Genomic DNA, 24,516 nt, shown 5'->3' with positions numbered 1-24,516 from the left:
GGCTGCACGAGGAATTGGTCGAAGGAGCCGAGTGCAGGCGAGTAAATTAGAAACCGGTAGATCGGGAGGATTGGAGGCGGCGGAGTAGGAAGCGAAGCTTTATAAACATTCACCGGTGGTGTCAACGCCGGAATAAGGAGCTAGTGGTCCCGTGGTTGCAGCGAACGGACGGGGAGGCGGCTGTGGACCGCGGTTCTCAGTCAGAAGCCGGAGTTAACGGCACCATCTTTACTAGGGACCAAAGCGCAGCAGAGCGCACGCGCAGCCGCCATCTTTACAGTGACAGTGTGCATCAGGGCGCATGCGCCGTCATCCGCATCCCTGTCAACAGGAGGAGAGAATATTGTGCATTTCTCTCCTGGACTGACAGGGATGGATTTTGGAAACACCTTTTACAGGGGTTTAGAAGGGGAGGATTTACACACAGCAAATTCAAACCAAGAGAAATTTTGTCTCTTCTGATATATGTCTTTAAAATCCTCATTAGGATGGGCAGGTGATGCGGACAGAATGTTTCCACTTGTTGGCCTGCCCAATACTGGGGGCCATGTATACACAATAGTTGCAAATAAATCCAACAGGAAAACTGGAGATATTTCTTTCCTCAGGCAGTAATTAGAATGTGGAACTTACGACTGCATGGAGTGGTTGAGAGAAATACCTGAGACTCTTTCAAAAAGAAACTAGATGAGAACATGAGAGTAAAGGAATTAGAAAGATATGCTGAAAGACTGAGCTGAGGTCGGCAGAATAGGAGGAGACTCCTGTGGAGTAGAAACTCCAGTACAGACTGGATAGACTGAATGGCCTGTTTGTATAATGTATATTCCATGTAATTTTTTGTAAACTTATTTTACAGGGTAATGGAAGAGGAGATTTAACGGTCAGGCAAATCAAACCAAACCTCACGCCTGACAGAGTCAGTCGGTTCATTGAGATCTGAAGATTTGTACATCTGAAGGGACTTAATTGATCGTCTCAGCTGGAAACTGGTGAGAGGCAGTTCACCTGCTCCTCCTGTTGGAAGGAATTAAAAAGCTGGTAAACATGCTGACACGTTGGCAAGCTCGCAATAATGAGAGTCCGTTCACCTGCTCCATGTGTGGGAAGAAATTCATGTGTTCATCCAACCTGCTGGCACATCAGCTCGATCACTTTGATGAGAAACCTCTTCAGTGTCCTAACACTGGGGAAAGCTTTGAAACCTCTGAGGAACGGGTCCAACACCAGCGAGTTCACACTGATGAGAGACCATTCAGTTGTTCCCACTGCAGGAAGAGGTTCAGGCTGTCCTCCCGCCTTGCGGAGCACCAGCTCCTTCACACACACGAGAGACTGTTCAGCTGCTCCCACTGTGGGGAGTCGTTTAGCGAGTCAGTACATCTCACTGAGCACCAGCGAGTTCACACCAAGGGCAGGCCATTCAGCTGCCCCCAGTGTGGGAAGATATTCACTCAGTCCTCCCATTACACTGAGCACCAATTGGCCAATTGGTTCACTCCGATAAGAGACCTTTTAAATACTCAGAATGTGAAAAGACCTTTAAAAAATGCAGGGAACTGCTGAGACACCAGTGCACTCACACCAGTGAGAGGCCATGCGCTTGCTCTGTGTGTGGGAAGTTCAACCTCTGAAGCACGAGGGTGTTCACACTGGGGAGAGGCCATTCACCTATTCCGTGTGTGACAAGAGAGTTTCTGAATCCTCCCAATACACTAAACACAAACACGTTCGCTCTGAGAAGAGAACTTTTAAATGTTCTGAACATGAGAAGACCTTTAAAAGAAGCAATGACCTGCTGATACACCAGCGCATTCACACTGGGGAGAGGCCGTTCTTCTGCACTGAGTGTGCGAAGAGATTCACTCGGTCATCTAATCTGGTGGAGCACCAGCGCACTCACACTGGTGAGAGGCTGTTCCTCTGCTCCGACTGTGGGAAGAGATTTGCTCATTCATCTGATCTGGTGAAACACCAGAGAATTCACACTGGGGAGAAACCGTTCACCTGCTTTGAGTGTGGGAAGACATTTACTCGCTCATCCCACCTGCCGACACATCAGCGGGTTCATACAGGGGAGAGACCACTCACCTGCTCCGAGTATGGGAAAGGATTCACTCAGTCAGCCAACCTGTGGATGCACCAACGAGTTCACACTAGGGAGAGACCGTTTCTCTGCTCTGAGTGTGGGAAGGTATTCAGCCGGTTAGCCAACCTGTTGAGACACCAGCGAGTTCACACTGAGGAGAGACCTTTTAAATGCTCTGACTGCGGGAAATGCTATAAAACTTCCGGAGAACTGATGTACCATCATCATGTTCACACTGAGAAGAGACCATTCAGGTGCTCTCACTGCAGGACTGGGTTCAGGAAATCATCTCAACTCACTTTACACCAGCGAATTCACACTGGGGAGAGGCCATACACCTGCTCTGAGTGTGGGAAGGGATTTACTTGTTCACACCACCTGCTGAGACACCAGTGAGTTCACAGGTCACCAGCTACGTTGGATTTTCTTGTTTTTGCTGCTGAGAATCACGTCCAGGACTGAACCTTTTCTCCTTTCTAACTCTAGATTATTTCAGTTCTCATACCCTCAGTTACTGTCATGGACAAGTCCCTGCTCCTCGTACCTTTCAGAGTGTCTGTCCTAGCCTTGGGATCTAGGAAAGTGTAAGAGTTTTGATTTGGGAGCCACAGATACCTTAGAAAGGGAGCCGACTATTTGTAAGTAATTTTAAGATAGCTTATTAATAAAAAACAGTTTAGACACGATGCACGAGCTAATTAGACAGAAAAGGTATATGACCTGTGACAGCTGAGAGCAGTTTTCTGATCCCAGAGGACAAATGGACAGTTGGCACAGAGTGCATTGATCTCAGTAGTTTGTGATAACAGCATTCTGCTCTCTAACCGAAGTGTTCAGGAACTCTTCCTTTCGTCTTCCTCCTCCTCCTCTTCCATTTGGAGAAGATGAGCACTGCCACCTCACCAGCCCTGCCTCCTGTCCCTGAGCACTTGTTGATATACCCTTTTCCTGCTGGCTTACGCAGTGTCAATCATCTATTCAGACCCCTCTGTCCAATGAAAACAGGACAGGTACCCAAAATGTCAGGGTGGTTACCTCCTCCCCTGTTGGTCGCCATGCTCCAGGTCAGTTTTTTAGTTTCCGACATGCTGAGCGTCATTTCCTGGCCTTTTCTAAACACTTGTATGGAAAAGGGGGTACACAAGACGCCATCCTACCAACTTAGGCGTGTTCACATGTCAGCCTGAAACAAGTGACCTTGCCGTTTCCTGGGAATGTTTCGTGTTGTTGCCTATTTTGAAATTGCCTTTCCAGAAGTTGCCTTTCCAGAGGGAGAAAATCAATACTGTTGAGCTAATCTCATAGAGCTCTATCCTGTGCAGGAATACCGATTTATTAAAGTTTGTTTTGGGAAGGTCATGTTTGACAATTTTGATTGATTTTTTTGAGGAGATAACCAGGAATGTTGATGAGGGTAATGCCTTTGACGTGGTCAACATGGACTTTAGCAAGGCTTTTGATAAGGTCCCTCATGGCAGACTGGTCAAGAAAGTAAGAGCCCATGGGATCGAAGGCAAAGTGGCACGTTGGATCCAAAACTGGTTGAGAGGCAGGAAGCAGAGGGTGATGGTAGTGGGATGTTTCTATGACTGGAAGTCTATTTCCAGTGGGCTTGGCAGAGCTCGATGCTGGGGCCCTTGCTGTTTGTGGTGTACATAATTGATTTGGACTTAAATGTAGGGAGTATGATCAAGAAGTTCATGGATGACACGAAAAGTGGCAGGTTGATAAATAGTGAGGAGGATTGCCGTAACTGCAGGAGGGTATCAATGGACTGGTCAGGTGGGCAGAGCAGGGCAAATGGAATTCAACCGAGAAAAGTGTGAGGTAATGCACTTGGGAAGGGCTAACAAGGCAAGGGATTACACTATGAATGGCAGGACCATGGAAAGTCCTGAAGATCAGAGGGACCTTGGTGTGCATATCCACAGATCCCTGAAGGTAGTAGGGCAGGTAGACAAGGTGGTTAAGAAGGCGTATGGGATACTTGCCTTTATTAGCCAAGGCGTAGAATACAAGATCAGGGAGATTATGCTGGTACTGTATAAAACGCTGGTTAGGCCACAGCTGGAGTGCTGCGTGCAGTTCTGGTCACCTCATTACAGGAAGGATGTGATTGCACTGGAGAGGGTGCAGAAGAGATTTACCAGGATGCTGCCTGAGCTGGAGAGTCTGAGCTATGAGGAAAGATTGGTTAGGTGTTGTTTTCCTTGGGGCATTGAACGTTGAGAGGGGAACTGAAAGAGGTGTATAAGATTATGTGGGGCAGAGATAGGGTGGATAGGAAGGCACTTTTTTCCATTAGTAGAGGGGTCAATAACCAGGGGGCAGAGATTTAAGGTAAGAGATAGAAGGCTACGAGGGGAGTTGAGGTGAAATTTTTTCACCCAGAGTGGTGGGAATCTGGAACTCATTGCCTGAAAATGTGGTTGAGTCAGAAACTCTTGTAACATTAAAGAATTATTTCGATATTCACTTGCATTGCCATAGCCTCCAGGGCTATGGGCCAAGTGCTGGAAAGTGGGATTAGTGTTGTCAGATCTTTGTTGATTGGTGCAGGCATGATGGGCCGAATGGCCTCCTTCTGTGCTGTAAATGTCTGTGAGTCTGAGAGTCTAAATCCCACCTGCGGAGAAACCAGTGAGTTCACAGGTGGCTGCAGGAGTTGGATTTTGCTGTTCATCAGGACGGAGCCATGTTCATTGGGGTCTTTTTCTGTTGATGTTATTAAGTTCCAGCTGAGTTATAAATGTTAATAGCTGGATAAAAGTCAAATAAATCAGCTTTATAAACACATTGGGTGATGAGTCATTTTAATATTTCTAACACATGTTAATTCCTTGACTGGCACCCAATCCACCACTGTAAACATTCACTCCTTCCATCACCGACCCACAGTGGCAGCAATGTGCACGATCTACAAGATGCACTGCAACAACTCACCAAGGCTTCTTCAACAGCTCCTTCCAGCAACCTCTACCGAAAGACAAGGGAGCAGATAGATAGGAGAACCACCACCAGCAAGTTCCCCTCCAATCCAGTCACCAACATGAGTTGGAAATATATCCTGTTCCTTCACGGTCACTGGGTCAAAATCCTGGAACTCCCTCCCTAACAGCACTGTGGGTGTACCTACATCACATGGACTGCAGTGGTTCAAGAGGACGGCTCACCACCACCTTCTCAAAGGCAGTTAGGGATGGACAATAGATGCTGGCCTAGCCAGCGACGCCCGCATCCTGTGAACGAATAAAAAAAGTGCTCTCCATCTCCCGTCTCCATCCTCACCTCCGACAAGTGCGAAGAACTCATGGAGCTTCTTTGTCACTAAGATTGAGACAATTTGATCAGCTGCTTCCCTCCCTTCCAGTAGCCCACCAGGTCAAACTGTCTCTGAAGATCCCCCTTGTCCGAGCCCTGAACTCGCATCTTTCTCCAGCTTCTCTCCTATCTCCCATTAAGCCCTGTCAGAGCTCATCTTATTCACCTCCTAGTCCCTCGACCCTATTCCCAATAAGCTGCTGACCATCCACCTTGTCCAAAATCACCTGGACAGTATCAGCTGCCATTGTGGATTCACAGTTGAGGATTTGTTGAAAATGCTCTTTCCTGTGTTGATGGATGACATTGTCATCCTCGAGCAGAGAAACACCATCCTGCGAGTGATGGGGATTTTGTCCATTTGTCTTAGTCTATTCATGGCCCTGGTGGCTTCAGAAAGCTTTGCTTGTCACGATGGTCAGCGTATCGTTGGGTATCTCGGGCTTGCTCCTCCCACCATTTGTACTTTATTGTCTTTGGCCGTCAGCTTTGAGCTGTTGGAACTCTGCCTTCTTGTGACCTCGGGTTGTTCTGCAGGGCAATGAAGGTTGTTCATTTTTATTGCAGGAGGTCAAGTTTTGAGCATCATTTTCATTGAACCAGTTCTGGTGACGACGATGCTCCAACCCAATTGGCTGGGTACAGAAGCCTAGTACAACTGACTTCATCCAATCCCAACATTCTGAGGAGAAACAATGCAGACCAAATGGTACAATTTTGAAGAGGATGCAGAAAAGGACAGACTTGGGTTTGTTTGTGCACAAATCTCTGAAGGTGTGAGGACAGATTAACAAACAGTCAATGAAGCAGACGGGATGCTGGGCTTTATAAGTAGAGCGAGAGAGTACAAAGGTCAGGAAGTCTCACTATAAAAAACATTAGTTCTGCCCTGGCTGGAGGATTGTGTCCAATTCTGAGCATCACATTTTAGGGAGGACATGAAGGCTTTGGAGAGGGCACAGAGGAGATTGACTCCAATGATTCCAGCGTTGGTGGATCACAGGACCACAGATCAATGAGAGAATCTGGGGCTGTTCTCCTTGGAACAGAGAAAGCAAAGAGGAGATTTGATAGACCTGTTTAAAATCATGAAGCTTTAGATAGAGTGAATAAGGAGAAAATATTTCCAATGACCAATGGGTTTGATAACCAGAGGACACTGATTCAAGGCGAGAGAACCAGAGGCATCAGGAGGAAATCTTTTCAGTAACAAGTGGTTAGGATTTGGAATGCGCTGTCTGATAGGGCGATGGATACCCGGTTCAAGAGTGATCTTCAAAGGGCAATTGGATAAATATTTTAAGGAGAAATGATGCAGGGATGGGATAAAGAATGGGGGAGTGGGACTAACTGGATAGCTCATCGAAAGTTACCAGCACTTGGCCTCCTTCTCTGGTGTACTATTAAGAGATTCTATGATTTATAATACAATGATTCATAATAAACATATGATAGAATCATAGAGCATGGATGGTGACCATTCAGCCCGTTGTCCCTGTACTGTGCCTGAAAATGTTACCAATCTGTCCCATTCTCCTGCTCTTTTCCGATCGCCCTCCAAATCTTTCCTAATTAAAGTCCAAATCACTTTTGAAAGTTACTATTGAATCTGCTTCTACCAGTCATTCAGACAATGAAAACAATGACTTCAGTCTTCCCAATATTTAATTGGAGGAAATTTCTGGACACCCACCACTGGATGTCAGACAAACAGTCTGATAATTGACCAAGAGTGGAGAAGTTGAGAGAGGTGGTGATGAGGCAGAACTGGGAGCTGTCAGTGTAAATGTGATAACTGACAGTGTTTTCAGATTATGTCATTGTTTGGAGCTGATTAATGAGAAATAAGAGGAGACCAGAGTGTATCCTTGGGGATACCAGCGGTACTGTGGGAGTGGGAAGGGAAGACATTACAAGTGATTCTCTGACTATGATTCAATGGAGAAGAATAGAACCAGGAGAGAGAAGCCCCACTCAGCTGGATGACAGGGGAGAGGTGAAGGTGCAGAATGATGTGGTCAACATTGTCAAAGGCTGCAGACAGGTCGAGGACGAGAAGGGAGAGTTTATCTTTGTCACAGTCACATAGGATGTCATTTGTCTCTTTGATAAGAGCTGTTTCAGTACTGTGGCAGGGGCAGAAACATGATCGGAGGGATTCAAACATGGAGTTCTGGGAAAGAAGGGCAGGGATTTGGGAGGTGACAACATGTTCAAGGACTTTGGAGAAGAAAGGGAGGCTAGAGATGGGGCAGCAGTTTGGAAGGACAGTGGGGTCAAGGATTTGTTTTTTGAGAAGGGTATAATGATGGCAGATTTGAAGGCGAGAGGGACAGTACCTGAGAGAGAAAACTATTATCATAGTCAGTGAACATGGGGAAATTGAGTAATCAGCAGTTCAGTGAGTGTAGGGTCGATGGAGCAGGAGGTGAGTTTCATGGACAAGATGAGCTCTGAGAGGCCATGAGGGGAGATGGGAGGGAAACAACAGAAAGATGTGATTTCAGGGCTAGGGCAACAGGGATCTTTAGAGGCAGTTCAGCCCCGTGGGCTAGTGGAAGGGAAGCAGCAGAGGCAGCTGATCAGATTGTCTTAATCTTAGTGACAAAGAAGCTCCATGAGCTCCTCACACTTGTTGTTGAAGGTGAGGATGGAGGAGATGGGGAGAGGGAGAGCCCTTCAAAAAGAACTAACCTGAGTTAGAGATATTCAAAGAAACTTGATGGATTTGCGTTTAACACAAAGCTGCTTATTTGATTTTTATCAAAAATATTAGCCCCTGTAAGTGGTCTGCAGATTAGTAAAATCAGCAGAAATAGACTCCAATGAACATGGTTCAGTCCTGGATATGATTAACAGCAAAATCAAATCACTGTAGTTACTTATGAATTCACTGGTGTCTCAGCCGGTGGGATGAGGTAGTGAATCCCATCCCACACTGTGAGCAGGTGAATGGCCTCTCCCCTGTGTGAACCCGCTGGTGTGTCAGCAGGCTGGATGATTGAGTGAATCCCTTCCCACACTGAGAGCAGGTGAATGGTCTCTCCCTTGTGTGAATTCGCTGGTGGTCAGCGGGTTGAGATAATTGTCTGAACCCAGTTCCACATTGCGAGCACTTAAATGGTCTTTCATCAGTGTGAACACGTTGATGGTACATCAGTTCCCAGGAACTTTTAAAGCACTTTCCACAGTCCAAGCATTTGAAAAGTATCTTATCAGTGTGAACTCGCTGGTGTGTCAGCAGGGTGGATGAGGTAGTGAATCCCTTCCCGCACTCAGAGCAGGTAAATGGTCTCTCGTCAGTGTGAACGTGTTGATGCTTCATCAGTTCCCAGGATCTTTTACAGCATTTCCCGCAGTCCAAGCATTTAAAGGGTCTCTCTTCACTGTGAACTCACTGGTGTCTCATCAGGTTGGATGAAAGAGTAAATCCCTTCCCACACATGGAGCAGGTGAACGGCCTCTCCACAGTGTGACTGCACTGATGCTTTTCCAGCTCAGCTGGGGATTTGAATCCCATCCCACAGTCCCCAAATTTCCACAGTTTCTCCCCAGTGTTACTGCACTTGTGTTTCCACAGGCCAGACGATTGCCTGAAACCTCGTCCACACACAGAACACGTGTACTGTTTCTCCCCACTGTGAACGGAGCTTTTTTCTTCCATGTTCAAAATCCCTTGATACTCAAGTTCCGATCAACTGGATGACTCTGTGTCAGATTTCGATGTGATGTTTGGTTTGAGTTTCCTGACTGTAAATCCTCCTCTTCTCATACCCTGTGAAATTGATTTAAAACAGAAAAAGGAGTGAGAGAGAACCCACAAAAACATAAAGGGAGGTTGTGAAACTGAGCTGAATGAATCTGGTTATTTGTGGAATTGACACGAGGAAAAAGTGACCATGAAAACTGCTGGATTGTCATAAAAACCCAACTGGTTCACTAATGTCCTTCAGGGAAGGGAACCAGAAACCCAGACTGGGTCTACACAAGACTCTGGTCTCCATGGGAGGAGAGAGAGAGGTGGAAGATGCAGGGGGTGAAGAAATGTTTTATACATCTACAACTCATCCAGGAATTTCACAGAATCCCCAGAGCCTCAACCACCACCGCCTAGAAGGACCAGGGTAACAGGTGTCAGTGAACAGCATCACCTCCAACTCACACACTATCCAGTCTGACATCCAGTGCAGGATGAGCAGAACTTTCCTCCATTTAAATATTGGGAAGAGGGAAGCCATTGTCTTCAGTCCCCACAACAAACTCCACCCCCTAACCACTGACTCCTTCCCTCTCTCTTGCAGGTCTCTGGGCCTGAACCAGACTGTTCACAATCTTGTTGTCATATTTCAGGCCAAGCTGAATTTCTGACTATATACCACTAAGACTGCCCATTTCCACCTCAGTAACATCACCCAGCTGTGTCCCTGCCTCAGTTAATCTGCTGTGAAACTCATCCATTCCTTTGTTCCCTCTAAACTGGATGATTCGACTGTGCGTCTTGTCGACCTCCCAGATTCAACTCCATGAAAACTGGAGTTCATTCAAAACGTCTGCTTGTCCTTACTCACACCAAATCTTGTTCACCATTATCCCTGTGCTCTCTGTTCTAGGTGGTGATAGTTTCCAGTCTTACAGCCCTCCAGGATTATCTGAGATCATCAAATTCTGGCCCACCCCATGGCTCCAATTCCTCCTGTGCATCCACAATCTCCTCCGGCCTCCTAAGCTGCCTGTTCCACCTCAGTCCCTTTCCACCAGCTGCACTGTACATGCTCTGAGCACAGCCTGGCCCCCACGCCGGCGATCAGGGTTCCTGTTCTCATTGATAGGGGAATTTCTGACCCATGAGGCATTCTGGGTAATCTTACCGCCATCAAGACCAATCCGTGAACGGGCAATTTTTTTTTCCAGTTGGTAAAACGGAAGTTCCATGGACAAGGGGGATATTGGATGGGAAGCACAATGAAAGGTTCAGACACTTTATTGAATACTCACAGCAGAAGCACATTAATCTGATCGGAGATCACTTCAACACGAGCAGCCAGCGGAGTGGAGCATCTTGAGATTCCTCTCCCTTTCCAGTCAGTATTTACAGGAGCTGGGACATGGAAAAGAGTCTCAGTAAAATCTAGGATTTATTTGTTCACTGTTTTAAAATGGGTCTGGGCTCACACTCGAAGTTTGTGCAGCCTGTGACTCCCTGGGATTATTAATCCTCCCCCTCCATACCCTTTGGGCTCTCTATTGTTGGACTCTGTATTGTTTCTCAATGTCCTCCTGGCCTTGTACCTGATACAATAAAAACACTTCTTACATCACACAGAGAACAGGTTTAGACATGTTCTGACTTTTCACCTCAATCTTATTCTGCTGAATGATCTCACTGACCATTCCCTTTCTCTCGATCAGTCCATCCACCATCTGTTTTCTAGATTTCACTCCTTCTTCTTGTTCCAGGATTTCATCTCTCTGCCTTTTATTTCTTTTACTGAAGATTCCTGTCCATTGCTGCCTCACAGCCTCGTCCTGTTCTCACATATTCTCCATGTCTAAGTGCTTCCCAGCAGCCATGCCCCTATTCCAGTCCAGTCACTGATCCCTCTCTTCCCTCCACCCTTTTTACTGGTGTCACTGTCACAGGGATGATTTCAGTGTTTTCCCAAAACTGCCTTAACATCGGGGTCATAGTCCACCTATCTCTCTCCCTGCATTCTGACTTATGAAAATCTTGGATAATTCCCTTATCATCCGAAAATCAAGGTCCTTGTAGATGGGATGACATAACCTTGGGGATGGGTATGTGGTATTCAGGGCATGTATTACAGGAACTATTTTAAATCTTGTATCATTATTTAAGCTTTGTGAGTACGGGTGATGATTAAACCATTTGTGGGACCAATTTCCTATGGCAGAACAGATTAAGGGGTAGTTAGGGAAACATCTGGGATCTTGGGCTTCATAAATAGAGCTACTGAGTACAAAAACAGGGAAGTGCACCAACAGAGAGTTGTTCTGATCTGGAGATCTCTCCCTGATAAGGTGCTGGAACCTGATTCTATGTTTAGACTCCAGCTGCTCGTCCTAGATTCCCCAACCAGTGGAAATTGTTCCTCTCTATCGACCCTCTCAATTCCAATTAATATCCCAAAAACTTTGATCAAATCACCTCTTAATCTTTGAAATTCCAGGGATTACAACCCTCACAGTGAGGTGATGTATTTTAGCAGGAGGAATAGGGAGGGGAAGATATAATTCATGGCACAGATCTAAAGAATGCGAATGGACAGAGGGACCTGGGGCTGCATGTGCTTTGATCTCTTAAGGTGACAGCATGTATTAAGAGAGTTGTTAGCACAGTAGATTGGATCTTGAGCTACATAAATAGTGGTAGTGAGAACAAAAACAGGGAAGTTATGCTGAATCTTTATAAAGCTTTGGTTAGGCCAGAATTCTAGAATTGCATTCAGTTCTGGTCACCTCACTTTAGGAAGGGTGTGAAGGTCATTGAGAAAAGTGCAGAGGAGATTTACCAGAATGGTTCCTGCGAAGGAGGTTGAGGGGAGATTGGTAGAGGTGTACAAGATTATGACAAGTTTAGATAAGGTGGACAAAGAAAAGCTGCCCAGAACTGTGTGACTGAGCTGTTGTGTCAATAATTGGGATAACTGAGAGAATCCATTTCTACATTCAGCTTGTGAATGATATTTTGTGGTGAGATTTTACTCATGAGTTTCCAGCTCAGACGAGGATCCAAAACTCTTCTGGTAATGAGACCCACACTCTTAACACTATCCAGTTAAAGAAAAGCAAAATACTGCAGATGCTGGAAATCTGGATTAGCAACAACAAAAAATAGTTAACACATCTGGTAACATTTTTGGAGAGGGAGGCATAGTTTACATTTCAGGTCTATAACCTTTCATCCTGACTGCACCACATCAGTTCATAGACCTGAAACGTTAACTCTGTTTATCAATCTCCAGATGCTGCCAGATATGCTGAGTACTTCCATTCTGTTTTATCTCCAGTTAAAGAAATTGCTGCTAAACTGCACATTAAATTTATTACTGACTAAGTTATATTTATTTTCGACCTTGGCAAATGGAAATTCTTCCACTTATCAACCCTGTAAAAACACTTTTGTTATCTTAAATTCCTTGATCAGGTCACCCCTCACTCACTTTTCCGGAGAAAACATTTCCACCTTGTTCAATCTTTCTTGGTAGGTATAATCTTTCAGTTACAGCAACACTCCAGTAAATTATTCTTGCATCTTCTCCAGTCCTTATAATATGGAGACCTGGGCTAATCTGAGCAGAAAACTCACCATTGTCCCCAAATGCCTGTATGTTGCAGCATTTTAGTCATTTTCCCATTAGCTGAATAAAAGATTGGATGGGGTGAGCAGATCCAGCGAGCCAGTCTGTAACACTATGGAGTCTCTACTCCTTACAGTGAAGCAGTTGGCCATTTCACTCTTAATTCTTCAATTATGACATGTAGAATAGCGTGTCTGAGAATGACAAGATTTGAGCATGGTGACAGTAGGTCAAGTTAAGTTCAGTTAATGATTGCTGAACAGTGATAGGAGGAACTTGCAATTAATGTGCAACTTCATTGTGCATTTTCCAGATTAAAATGAATTGATCTCTGCCTTGAGCATATTCATAAGCAGCAATCAGACGAGTGACCAAGTAATCATGTATTTTTGGTGTGTTAGTTAAAACATGAATGGTGGTCCCACTGCACCAGGAGAACTCGCATGTGGACAGTATGTGGAGCTGAAAACTCTTGTGTTCATTTAGAACCTTTCACACCCTCAGAACAGTGGGGGATTGGGGAGGCAGTTGCATTGTGACGGGACTAGTAATCCAGAGACCTAGGGTAATGCTCTGGGAACCTGCGTTCAAATCCCACCAAAGTAGATGGTGGAATTTGAATTCAATTAAAATCTGGAATTAAAAGTCCAATGACAACCATGAAACCATTGTTGATTGTCGTAAAATCCCATCTGGTTCATTGATGCCCTTCATGGAAAGAAATCTGCCGTCCTTACTGGTCTGGGCTACATGTGACTCCAGACCCACAGCAAGGTGGTTGACTCTTAAATGCCCTCCGAAATGGCCTAAAAAGCAACTCAGTTGTATCAAAACCACTAAAAACAAGTCAGCACTGTTGGTGTACCTATACCACATGGATTGCAGTAGTTCAAGAAGACAGCTCACCATCACCTTCTCAAGGGCAATGAGGGATGAGCAATAAATCCCACACACATCACATGAATGAATAAAAAAATGTATCAATAATCAGGACACTGTTACATTAATAATCAGAATCCTATTGCATCAATAATGAGGATCCTCAATGCTTGGGTTCCTATTATATTAATGATCAGAGTCCAATTACTTTAAGATTCAGGATCCCAACACATTAATAATCAGGATATTATTACATTGATAGGCTGGTGCCTATTGTATCAACAATCAGGATCTTATTATATAAATTATATAAATACTAATAATCAGGATTCTATTATATTAATAATCAGAATCTAATTACATTAATTACATGGTTCCTACTGCATTAATAATCAGCTGCCTATTGCTTCAATTATGATAGAAAGGTAGGTTGGAGAGTAAGTTGTGAAGAGGACATAAGGAGGCTACAAAGAGACACGGATAGGTTAAGTGAGTGGGCAAAGAACTGGCAAATGGAGTATAATGTGGGCAAATGTGGAATTGACCATTTTGGCAGGAAGAATAAAAGAGAAGCATATTACATAAATGGTGAGAGATTGCAGAGCTCTGAGATTCAGAGGGATCTGGGTGTCCTAGCGCAGGAATCACAAAAGGCTAGTATGCAGGTACAGCAAGTAATTGGGGAAGCTAATAGAATGTTATCATTTACTGTGAGGGGAATTGAATACAAAAGTAGGAAGGTTATACTTCATTGTTCAGGACACTGGTGAGATCATATCTGGAGTACTGTGTATAGTATTGATCTCTTTATTTAAGGTAGAATCTAAATGCTTTATAAGCAGTTCAGGGAAGATTTACAAAGGTAATACCAGAAAAAGGCGAGTTGTATTTTGAGGAAAGACTGGACAGGCTAGGCTTGTATCTGCTAGAGTTTAGTAGACTAAGAGGCGATTTGATTGAAGCATATAAGATGTTGAGGGGTCTTGACAGGGTGGCTGTGGAGAGGATGATTCCTCTTGTCAAGAACTCGGGGTCACTGTTTAAAAATAAGGGGCCACCCATTTAAGACAAAAATGAGAAGAATTTTTTTCTCTCAGAGGGTTGAGAGTCTTTGGGACTCCCTTCCTCAAAAGGCAGTGGAAGCAGAGTCTTTGAATGTTTTCAAGGGGAGGTAGATATATTCATTATAAATAAGGGGTTGAAAGGATATCTGGCGTAGGCGAGAGGTTACAGTCAGAGCAGCCATGAGTCATTGATTGGTGGAGCAGACTCGAAGGGCCGAGTGGCCTATTCCTGCTCCAAACCCAAGCACAAAGACTTGAGTGTATATATGCATAGATCATTGAAGGAAGCAGGGCAGGTGGAGAGAGCAGTTAATCAAGCATATAGCACCCTGGGCTTTATTAACAAGGGTATAGAACACAAGAGCAGGGAGGTTATGCTGAATTTATATAAGACATCCGTTAGACCTCAGCTGGAATACTGTGTACAGTTCTGGGCACCAAATTATAGGAAGGATTGATTGCTTAGCAAGCAGAAAGGCACCCAGCAAGGAAGAAATTCCACCTGAACTGCTCAAGCATGGAAAGTCCCATCTACTGCCTCACCTTCATGATCTCCATCTTCTCGGTTGGAATGTAGGATCCATTCCACAGGACACGTGTAATGCAAGGATCATCACAATAAACAAGAACAAAAATGACAGAGGAGATTGCAGCACCTACAGGGACATCTCACTCCTTCACGTCACTGGGAAGACCTATGCTTAAAGACTTCATCTACTTGCAGACCAAGTACATCCGGAAGCACAGCACAGTTTCTGTTCTTCTGGAGAGTGGGAGATGTCTGTCTCACAGGAATACAGCTCACAGTAATGTTCAACCCAGCGAGACATTTGTTTACTTCTATCGGTGAGTACTTCACCATATGCTGATTTCAGGGGTTTAATTTTGGTGATGGTCAGACCATGCGCCTTTGACCCCATCATCCAAAGCATGGAGGTTTCTATTGGCACAGGCAGTTTGGATTTCTTGACATAGGCTGATCCAGTGTTTATTTACACAGGATCTCCGTGTCTTTTGCACAACTGTCGTGGCTACTTTCAAGTTATGCAGTGCTCTTGCTGTTGGGTTTCAAACCAGTCTCTGTTGTGGATTCCACCTTTACCAAATGTTGCTGCTGCTGTGTCAGAAATGATTGAACTCAGCGACTTCCAAACTTCATCAATATCAATGAAAGCAAAATACTGCGGATACTGGAGATCCGAAACAAAAACAGAAAGTGCTTGAAAAACTCAGCAGGTCTGGCAGCATCTGTGGAGGCAAAAACACAATTAATGTTTTGAGTTCAACAGCCATATTCAACTCAAAGCGTTAACTCTGTTTCCCTCTCCATGGATGTTACCAGACCTGCTGTGTTTTTCAAGCATTTTCTCCTTGTGTTTAATCAATATCATTGTTGATTGATGATGCTTTTATTGATGACCCTGTAAAATATTTTACTGTTGTGTTTAATGTTCCTTATTAATTTAATTTCATAAAGGTGTAACTGAAGAAGAATGTGTAAGTCAGTAACAATTGTCAGCAAAGATTAATCAGCACTTTCTAATTAGAGATGTTAATCAGTGGAACCTTTCAGACACTGAATTGTAGATTTTACACCAAAGATCGATTTAGGATTGAAGTAAAAGTTCATAATTTTATTACAAATGAGTTTGTGTTGAGAGATCTTGAGAATTAAGGGGAAAGATCACAGGTTGTATATTTAAAAAGGGATACTGCAGCCCTGAAAATCAGCAACATCTGCAGAATATTAAACTTCAATCACTTATAGGGGTTGTAAACATCAGCAGAAACAAACCAAATCCTGGATGAGATTAGCAGCAACAATAGCAGCAAAATCCAACCCCTGTAATCACTTATGAATTTGCTGATGTGTCAGCAGGTGGGATGACCGAGTGTATCCCTTCCCACGGAGCACGTGAATGGCCTCTCCCCAGTATGAGTACATTCATGTAACAGCAGGCTAAAGGACTGAATGAATCCCTTCCCACACGAGGTGCAGGTGAATGGCCTCTCCCCAGTGTGAGTGCATTAGTGTGCAGTGAGGCTGGATGACTGTCTGAATCTCTTTCTACATTCGGTGCAGCTGAATGGTTTCTCCTCAGTGTGAATTCGCTGGTGTGTCAGAAGGCTGGATGACTGAGCAAATCCCTTTCCACACACAGAATAGGTGAACGGCCTCTCCCCAGTGTGAACTCGCTTGTGTGCATTGAGGTCGGATGAACACCTGAATCTCCTTCCACAGTGAGAGCAGCTGAACGGCCTCTCCTCAGTGTGAATTCGCTGGTGTAACTGCAGGCTGAATGACCGTGTGAATCCCTTCCCACACATGGAGCAGCTGAAGGGGCTCTCCCCTGTGTGAATTTGCTGGTGTGCCATGAGGCAGGTTGACTTAGTAAATCTCTTCCCACACATAGAGCAGGTGAACGGCCTCTCCCCGGTGTGAATGCGTCTATGAGCTTCCAGCCGGGAAGGATAATAAAACCCCTTCCCACAGTCCCCACATTTCCAAGGTTTCTCCGTGGTGTGGTGCCTGGCCTTTGTGTCTCCCCAAATTGGACGATCAATTGAAGCCTCATCCACACAGAAAATACATGTATGGTTTCTCCCCACTGTGAATGGTGTGATGTTTTTCGTTAACTGGTTAAAGCTCTTTCCACAGTCAGTGCACTGGAACACTTTCACTCCAGCTGAAATATTCTCCCACAGACAGAGCAGAGAAACATTTCTCCTTCCACATTCAAAGGCTGATGATTTTCAGGTCCTGATGAATGGAAAGACTCAGTTAAATCTTGATGTGAAGTTTTGAGTTTCCCATCTATAAATCCTCCCCTTCCAATATTCTGTAAATGGAATTTTGAAAATTCTTAATTGTAAGTCCAGGATAGAAATTCAAAACAATTTTAGTTTATATAGAACATTTTTCCCCTCTGGTTCACCCAAAGCTGTAAATCCCCATCCCACACACTCTCCCTCCTCCCTGGGCTGAAATCCAAACCCATCTCATCATCTGCACCATTTCTTTCCCCCACTCCTGGTTTTCTGTCTCCCTCCCTCTCCTCTGCCTGGGTTCAGTTCTCCAGCTCCTGTCTGCAGACTGACAATAACATCAATGAGTCTTATTGGGGGTTTGGGGCCTCCAGCGGGTGTTTCTGAATCCTCCCCGCCCACCTCCCAGGGTTTCCTTCCTTCCCACAGATCAGATTCCTCATTGATCTGAGCCCAAAGTGTAACCTCTTATTTACTGTCCCCCCTCCCCCATCCTCTGATGTGAACCATCCTCCACTCGCTGACCCAGGATGGCGGCCGTTAACCTGGGCCTGTTCCTGGGAGGGAGAAGCCCCGCAGCTGCAAACCAGGAGCTGACAATTTTTCCTCAGGGGTTGCGGATCCACAAAGTGTTTCCAAATCCTCCCACCCACCGCCTCGCTCTGACTCCGCTTCTCCGGGACAAACAGGCGCCTCTTTCCGCAAAGCCATCGATCGCATTGCGCATGCTCCAGACTCTTGCGTACTGTTGACCAGCTCCGTCAGCCGCAGCGCGCATGCTCCAGCTCTTAATGTCCGGCTGATTGACGGCAGCTCCGGACCAATAAGAAGAGGAGCAGCTGCTCCCCCAACCAATCGGAATGAATGAGTGGCGGGGCTGAGCCTGGATCTCCCTCAATGGCTGAAACTCTGCATCATATTGAAAGCTGATTTGTCTGAAACTCCTGGAAAAAAACTGTTATTTTCTGTTTGTGGCTTTAAACAGATGTAATTCTATGGATGTGGAGCAAATACTTCAACATATTTAAGTGAAATGTGGCAACATGATGAAACAATGTACAAATAATTCAAGGGCTGACTTCAAGGTATCACTGGGCAGCCAGGCGAGTCCCTGGTTTCAATAAATGAACCGACAGAAGGGTTAGGACAGGATTGGGAGAAGGTTAAAACTGTTATCATTCAGACAAACACAGACTAAAAAAAAGGAAAAAAACTGATCTCAAAGACAATCTCTTGTAGTATATGTGGACGGGTGTGCTGAATCAGGTATAAAGCAGTTAAATGAGGTACGTTGAACAATTATATTAAAATCTGGAACATAGATGGTCATTAGGTGGGCAGATTTTAATCAATGATGAAGTGCAACATCAAAGGTTATTGCAGAAAATAAAAGCTCATGGTGCAGGGGTAACATATTGGCAAGGATAGAAGATTGGCTAGCTAACAGGAAGCAGAGATTTGGCATAAATGGGTATTTTTCTGGTTGGCAGGATGTGACGATTTGTGGGCCAAAGTTCAGTGCTGGACCTTCAACTTTTTACGAGTTATATAAATGACTTGGATGAATGGACTCCCTTTTGTGGGAGAATCTAGAACTAGGTGTCACTGTTTAAAAATAAGGGGTCGCTCATTTAAGACAGAGATGAGGAGAATTTTTTCTTCCCTCGGAGGAACTCCCTTTCTCAAAAGGAGATGGAAGCAGAGTCTTTGAATATTTTTAAGGCAGAGCTAGATAGATTCTTGATGTACAGGGGGTGAAAGGTTATTGGGAGTAAGCAGGAATATGGACTTGAGGTTACAGTCTTTTCGTGATCTTATTGAATGGCGGATCAGGCTCGAGGGACCGAGTGGCCTACTTCTGCTCCTAATTCATATGTTCATATGTACTCCAGGAAGCCTTAAAATCTGATTGACAATATTTCAGAACTGATTACTGTGAAAGCAGCAATCTCATTGTTCTCTGTTGGTATGATCGATGGAAGTACTTAAAATGGAGAACATAGACCTGTTGCTGGATGATGTACACAAGGAATTTGTGAACTATCTGAGGATAATAGTGAGGGGATTGGAAGGATCTAGAAAGCAGCAGACTCTTAATGTTGTTCCAGGAGAAGTGGGGTCTGCGTGTGTAAATGTGAGGTTTAAACAGCACTCACATACACAGACATGCATACACACACACACACACACACACAGAGAGAGACATACATGGGGACACTTCCTGTATGATCAGGTGGACATTTTGCCTCATAACAACCAATCTAATTAGCACGGGGAATAAGAACCACAATGTTCCAGAAATTCAAGTGAATTTTACCCTTCAGGGACTGCAAGCAGTTATGGCCGTCCAATTCCACCCCTTTCTCTGAACTGTAAATCAATATTGAGCAACGTCTGGCAGAGAAGCAACAAAAAAACATTGAGAGCTTTATTGCCACCTTTGTGAACAGCCCCAGTGAGAGACAGTGTATAATACAGGACAACATCCCTAGATAATTGCAGCCACTACATAATACGTTAATTCTCCTTATACTGATGTTCTGCTTGATGAAGATAATTCTTAGATAGGCTATAAAAAGAAAGAACAAAATGGAAATGTTTGCACTATCAAAGAAATAATCTTCAAAGGGACAAAATGAAGAATATAGTTCAGCCCCGAGGTGGAGAATGTAGACAGAAGGAAGCCAGATGTGGAAGACACAAATTTGATAGGGTAGATACTGGGACGGTGTTTCCACTTTTGGGAGGGACTAGAACCAGGGGATACAGTTTAAGAATAAGAGGCTTCCTTTTGAGACTGAGATGAGGAGAAAAGTTTTCTCTTGAAGGGTTGCTGGAATGTGGAATTCTCTTCCCCAGAAAGCAGCGTAGGGTAGGTCATTGAATTTATTCAAGGCAGAGTTATGGATATTTTTGATAGACAAGGGATTCAAGGGTTACAGATGGCACACAGCAAAGTGGAATCGAGACACAACCAGATCAGCTGTGATCTTATTGAATGGCGGAGCAGACTCAAGTGGGATGTTGCAAGTGGGATCTGGAATGCACTACCTGAGAATGCGCTGGAGGCAGATTCAATGGAAGTCATCCAAAGAGAATTTGACAATTATCTAAAGTGAAAAAGTAACGCAGGGCTATGTGACAAAGAATGGGGAAGTGGGACTAAGTGAGTAACACATGCAGAGAGCTAGCACAGACAGGATTTTTCTATGTTGTAGCTTGGATATAAGGGAAATGCAGTGCTCCAATGCATGAGAGGCTGATTATTCCTTGTGCCCCGGTGCAGGAGTGGCTACGTTTTGGGCAGTGTGACCTGAGCATACAGAAAAAAGACTGAGGCCAATGAAAAGATTCTCGGGGGTGAAAAAATGCTGGAGGGAGTGGGTTAATAAAACTGGGGAGCTGCAGGCTGCACGATCTTCAAGTGTGACCCCAGTCATAATAATAAGCAGTAAATAAATATATCTGATTAGAAGAGGTGGTTTTGCATGTCATAGTGCCTGTAAATACTCGCTGTAAAGGATGTGGACTCTCAGGAGGCTCCACACCACCGGCTGCTCGTGTGTAACTGATATCCTATCAGTGTAATGTGCACCTGTATTTAATAAAGTGTCATAACTCCTCATTGTGCTTCGTATCCAATATCCTCCTCATCCGTAGATCTTCAATTTTGCCTACTGCGAAAATATCTTCCTAATCGCTGACTCGTCCCTATGGCGGCTTGTTTACCCAGAACACACTGCGCTGCAGAAAGTCCCCTATCAATGACCATTGGTGTCCAGAGCGCAGGTGCAGTGTGGGTGTGCGCTCTGAGCATGCTCAGTGTCAGTCATGGTGACTGAGTGAGGAGGAGCGGACGGTTCGGGAGGCGGGAGGAGATTGTGAGCACAGGGTAGGAATGGAAACCGCGGCTGGATTTGGAACTGGATCAACTTCTGGGGTAGGCCCCAGGCCCTGTGTTTACCCCGCGGTGACAGGCCCGGGGGGAGGGAGCGATGGAGCCGGCGGCTGGACGGGGAGGGTTTGGAAACACTTTGTGGATCCGCAAACCCTGAGGAATAATTGTCAGCTCCTGGTTTGCAGCTGCGGGGCTTCTCCCTCCCGGGAACGGGCCCAGGTTAACGGCCGCCATCCTGGGTCAGCGAGTGGAGGATGGTTCACATCAGAGGATGGGGGAGGGGGGACAATAAATAAGAGGTTACACTTTGGGCTCAAATCAGTGAGGAATCTGATCTGTGGGAAGGAAGGAAACCCTGGGAGGTGGGCGGGGAGGATTCAGAAACACCCGCTGGAGGCCCCAAACCCCTAACAAGAACCTGCAGGTCCCGTGTTTGTAGTTCCGGGACTTTATGCTTTATGTGCGGCCATTTTGGTGAAGCAACAGCGAGTGGGCGGGGCTTCAGGGTCCCAGTGACCAGGAGAGAAAATTATAGATTTGATTTACCTGCACAGAGTGGCTTGAGAACTGAATCGACCCAGATTGCAGGGAGGGAAAAAACTGGGAGTTGAGGAAACAAATGTTGGATGGGTTCAGATTTTAATCCATGGAAGTGGGACTGTGTATGGGACGTGGATTTACAGTTTTGGGGAACAAGAGGAAAATATATTCCATCAAGGGGAAGTGATGGTGTCATGGTAATGTCACTGGACTAGTAATCCAAAGGCCCAAGGTAATGCTCTGGGGACATAGGTTCAAATCCCCTCACGTCAGCTGGTGGAATTTAAATTCAATTAATAAATCTGGAATTATAAGCTCGTCTCAGTGATGATGACCATGAAACTGTCATTGAGCGTTGTAAAAACCCATTTGGTCAGTAATGTCCTTTAGGAAATCTGCCTGGTCTGATCTACATGTAATTGACTCTGAAAGGCCATCTGGAATGGCCTCACAAGCTACTCAGTTCAAGGGCAATCAGGGATGGGCAACAAATGCTGGCCTTCCCAGTGATGCCAACATCCCGAGAAAGAATATTTTAAAAAACTGGAATTGTCTACCCTGAATTTCTACACTCTGCTTACACTTATAACAATTACTTTTGTAAACTCTTTTTGAAAGTATTAGAAGGGAAAGATTTGTAGTTGGAGAAATCTAAACAAGCATCTTGGTTTGAGTCACTTGATTATTCTGGATGTGAATATCAAGAACCTTTGAATGTGGAAGGAGAAATGTTTGTCTCTTCTGTCTGTGGAAAAGATTTCAAACATCAGTGTGACTGGAAAAGCACCAGTACACACACACACCCGAGTGAGAGTATTCCAGTGAACTGACTGTGGAAAGAGCTTTAACCAGTTACACAGCCTGAAAAAATATCACAGCGGGGAGAAACCATATACGTGTTCTATGTATGGATGAGGTTTCAACTTATTGTCCAACCTGGAGAGACACAAGGACACCCACACCATGGAGAAACCATGGAAATGTGCGGACTGTGGGAAAAGATTCAATTCATCATCCCAACTGAAAATCCATCGACGCATTCATACTGGGGAGAAGCCATTCAGCTGTTCCGTGTGTGGGAAGGGATTTACCAAGACAACCTACCTGATGTTACACCAGAGAATTCACACTGAGGAGAGGCCCTTCAGCTGCACTTATTGTGGGAAGAGGTTCAATTGTTCATCCACCCTTGCAACACACCAGCGAATTCACACTGGGCAGAAGCCGTTCATCTGCTCCGTGTGTAGGGAGGGATTCACTCGGTCTTCCGGCCTTTGGACACACCAGCGAGTTCACACTGAGGACAAGCCATTCAGCTGCACTTACTGCGGAAAGATTTTTGGGCAGTCATCCACCCTCACTGCGCACCAGCGTACTCACACTGGGGAGAGACCATTCACCTGCTCCCTGTGTGGGAAGGGATTTGTTCAGTTATTCACCCTCCAGTCACACCACTGAATTCACACTGAGGAGAATCCGTTCAGCTGCATTACCTGTGGAAAGAGTTTCAGGCAGTCATCCAACCTTCTGACTCACCAACGCCCTCACACTGGGAAGAAGCCTTTCACCTGCTCCTCATGTGGGAAAGCATTCACAAGGTCCTCCAGCTTGCTGAGATATCGGCAAGTTCATCAGTGACTGCAGGGGTTGGATTCTGTTGTTATTGCTGCTGTTAATCACATCCAGGACTGATAGTATTGTGGAATATTGTGTGCAGTTTTGGTCTCCTTACCTAAGAAAGAATATACTTGCCATAGAGGGCGTGCAGCGAAGGTTCACCATACTGATTCCTAGGATTGCAGGATTGTCATATGAGGAGAGATTGGGCTGACTAGCCTTATATTCACTGGAGCTTAAAAGAATGAGAGGGGATCTATTTGAAACATAGAAAATTCTGACAGTGCTGGACAGACTGGATGCAGGGATGATGTTTCCTCTGGCTGGGGATGGGAAGGGGTGTGGGGGTATGTCTAGAACAAGGGATCCATCTCAGGATACTGGGTAGAACATTTAGGACTGAGATGAGGAGAAACCTCTTCACTCAGTGCATGGTGAGCCTGTGGAATTCTCCGGCACAGAAAACTGTGGAAGCCGAGTCATAGAATATATTAAAGAAGGAAATAGATAGATTTCTAGACTCTAAAGGTATCAAGGGGAATGCCGAGAGAGTGGGAGGATGGTGTTGAGATAGAGGAACAGCCATGATCATATTGGATGGCAGAGCAGGTTTGAGTGCCGAGTGACCTACTCCTGCTTCTATTTTCTATGTTTCTGTATCAGGTTTGTTCCTGCTTAGGTTAATAACCCCTATAACTGGCTGGAGTTTAACATTCTGGAGATGTCACTGATTTTCGCGGCTGTCCCCTTTTAAAAGCCCCATCTGTGATCTTTCCTCTCTCAACTCTCTCAATTACAATAAAATAATGAACTTTCACTCCAATCCTAAATTGGACTTTGGTGCAAAATCTACAATTCAGTGTCTGAAAGGTTCCACTGATTAACATCTGCAATTAGAAAGTGCTGATTAGTCCCTGCTGACAATTCTTACTGACTTCCACATTCTTCTGTTATAAAATTAAGCTATCAAAGAAGAATCAAAATAGTAAAATATTTTACAGGCACATCAATAAAAGCTTCATT

The 24,516-nt window shown here is 44.9% G+C and overlaps 1 protein-coding gene and 1 long non-coding RNA gene across 2 annotated transcripts; one reads left to right on the top strand and one right to left on the bottom strand.

The window, feature by feature from the left end:
* Positions 1-1,597: 1,597 nt before the first annotated feature.
* LOC121270267 (gastrula zinc finger protein XlCGF26.1-like) lies at positions 1,598-23,334 on the top strand. The gene is made up of 3 exons (XM_041175587.1): positions 1,598-2,277; positions 2,362-2,456; positions 22,793-23,334. Exons 1-3 carry the CDS (start codon positions 1,598-1,600, stop codon positions 23,332-23,334), a joined length of 1,317 nt encoding a protein of 438 aa, XP_041031521.1.
* Positions 17,313-18,151, bottom strand: LOC121270457. Its single transcript, XR_005941540.1, has 2 exons — positions 18,092-18,151; positions 17,313-17,512 (listed from the first exon to the last, which is right to left on the bottom strand). It is a non-coding gene; the product is annotated as an uncharacterized LOC121270457 (long non-coding RNA).
* Positions 23,335-24,516: the final 1,182 nt, after the last annotated feature.

The sequence above is a fragment of the Carcharodon carcharias genome, chromosome 27, assembly GCF_017639515.1.
Source record: "Carcharodon carcharias isolate sCarCar2 chromosome 27, sCarCar2.pri, whole genome shotgun sequence".
NCBI lineage: Eukaryota > Metazoa > Chordata > Chondrichthyes > Lamniformes > Lamnidae > Carcharodon > Carcharodon carcharias.
This window is presented reverse-complemented; position numbering and strand designations above follow the sequence as displayed.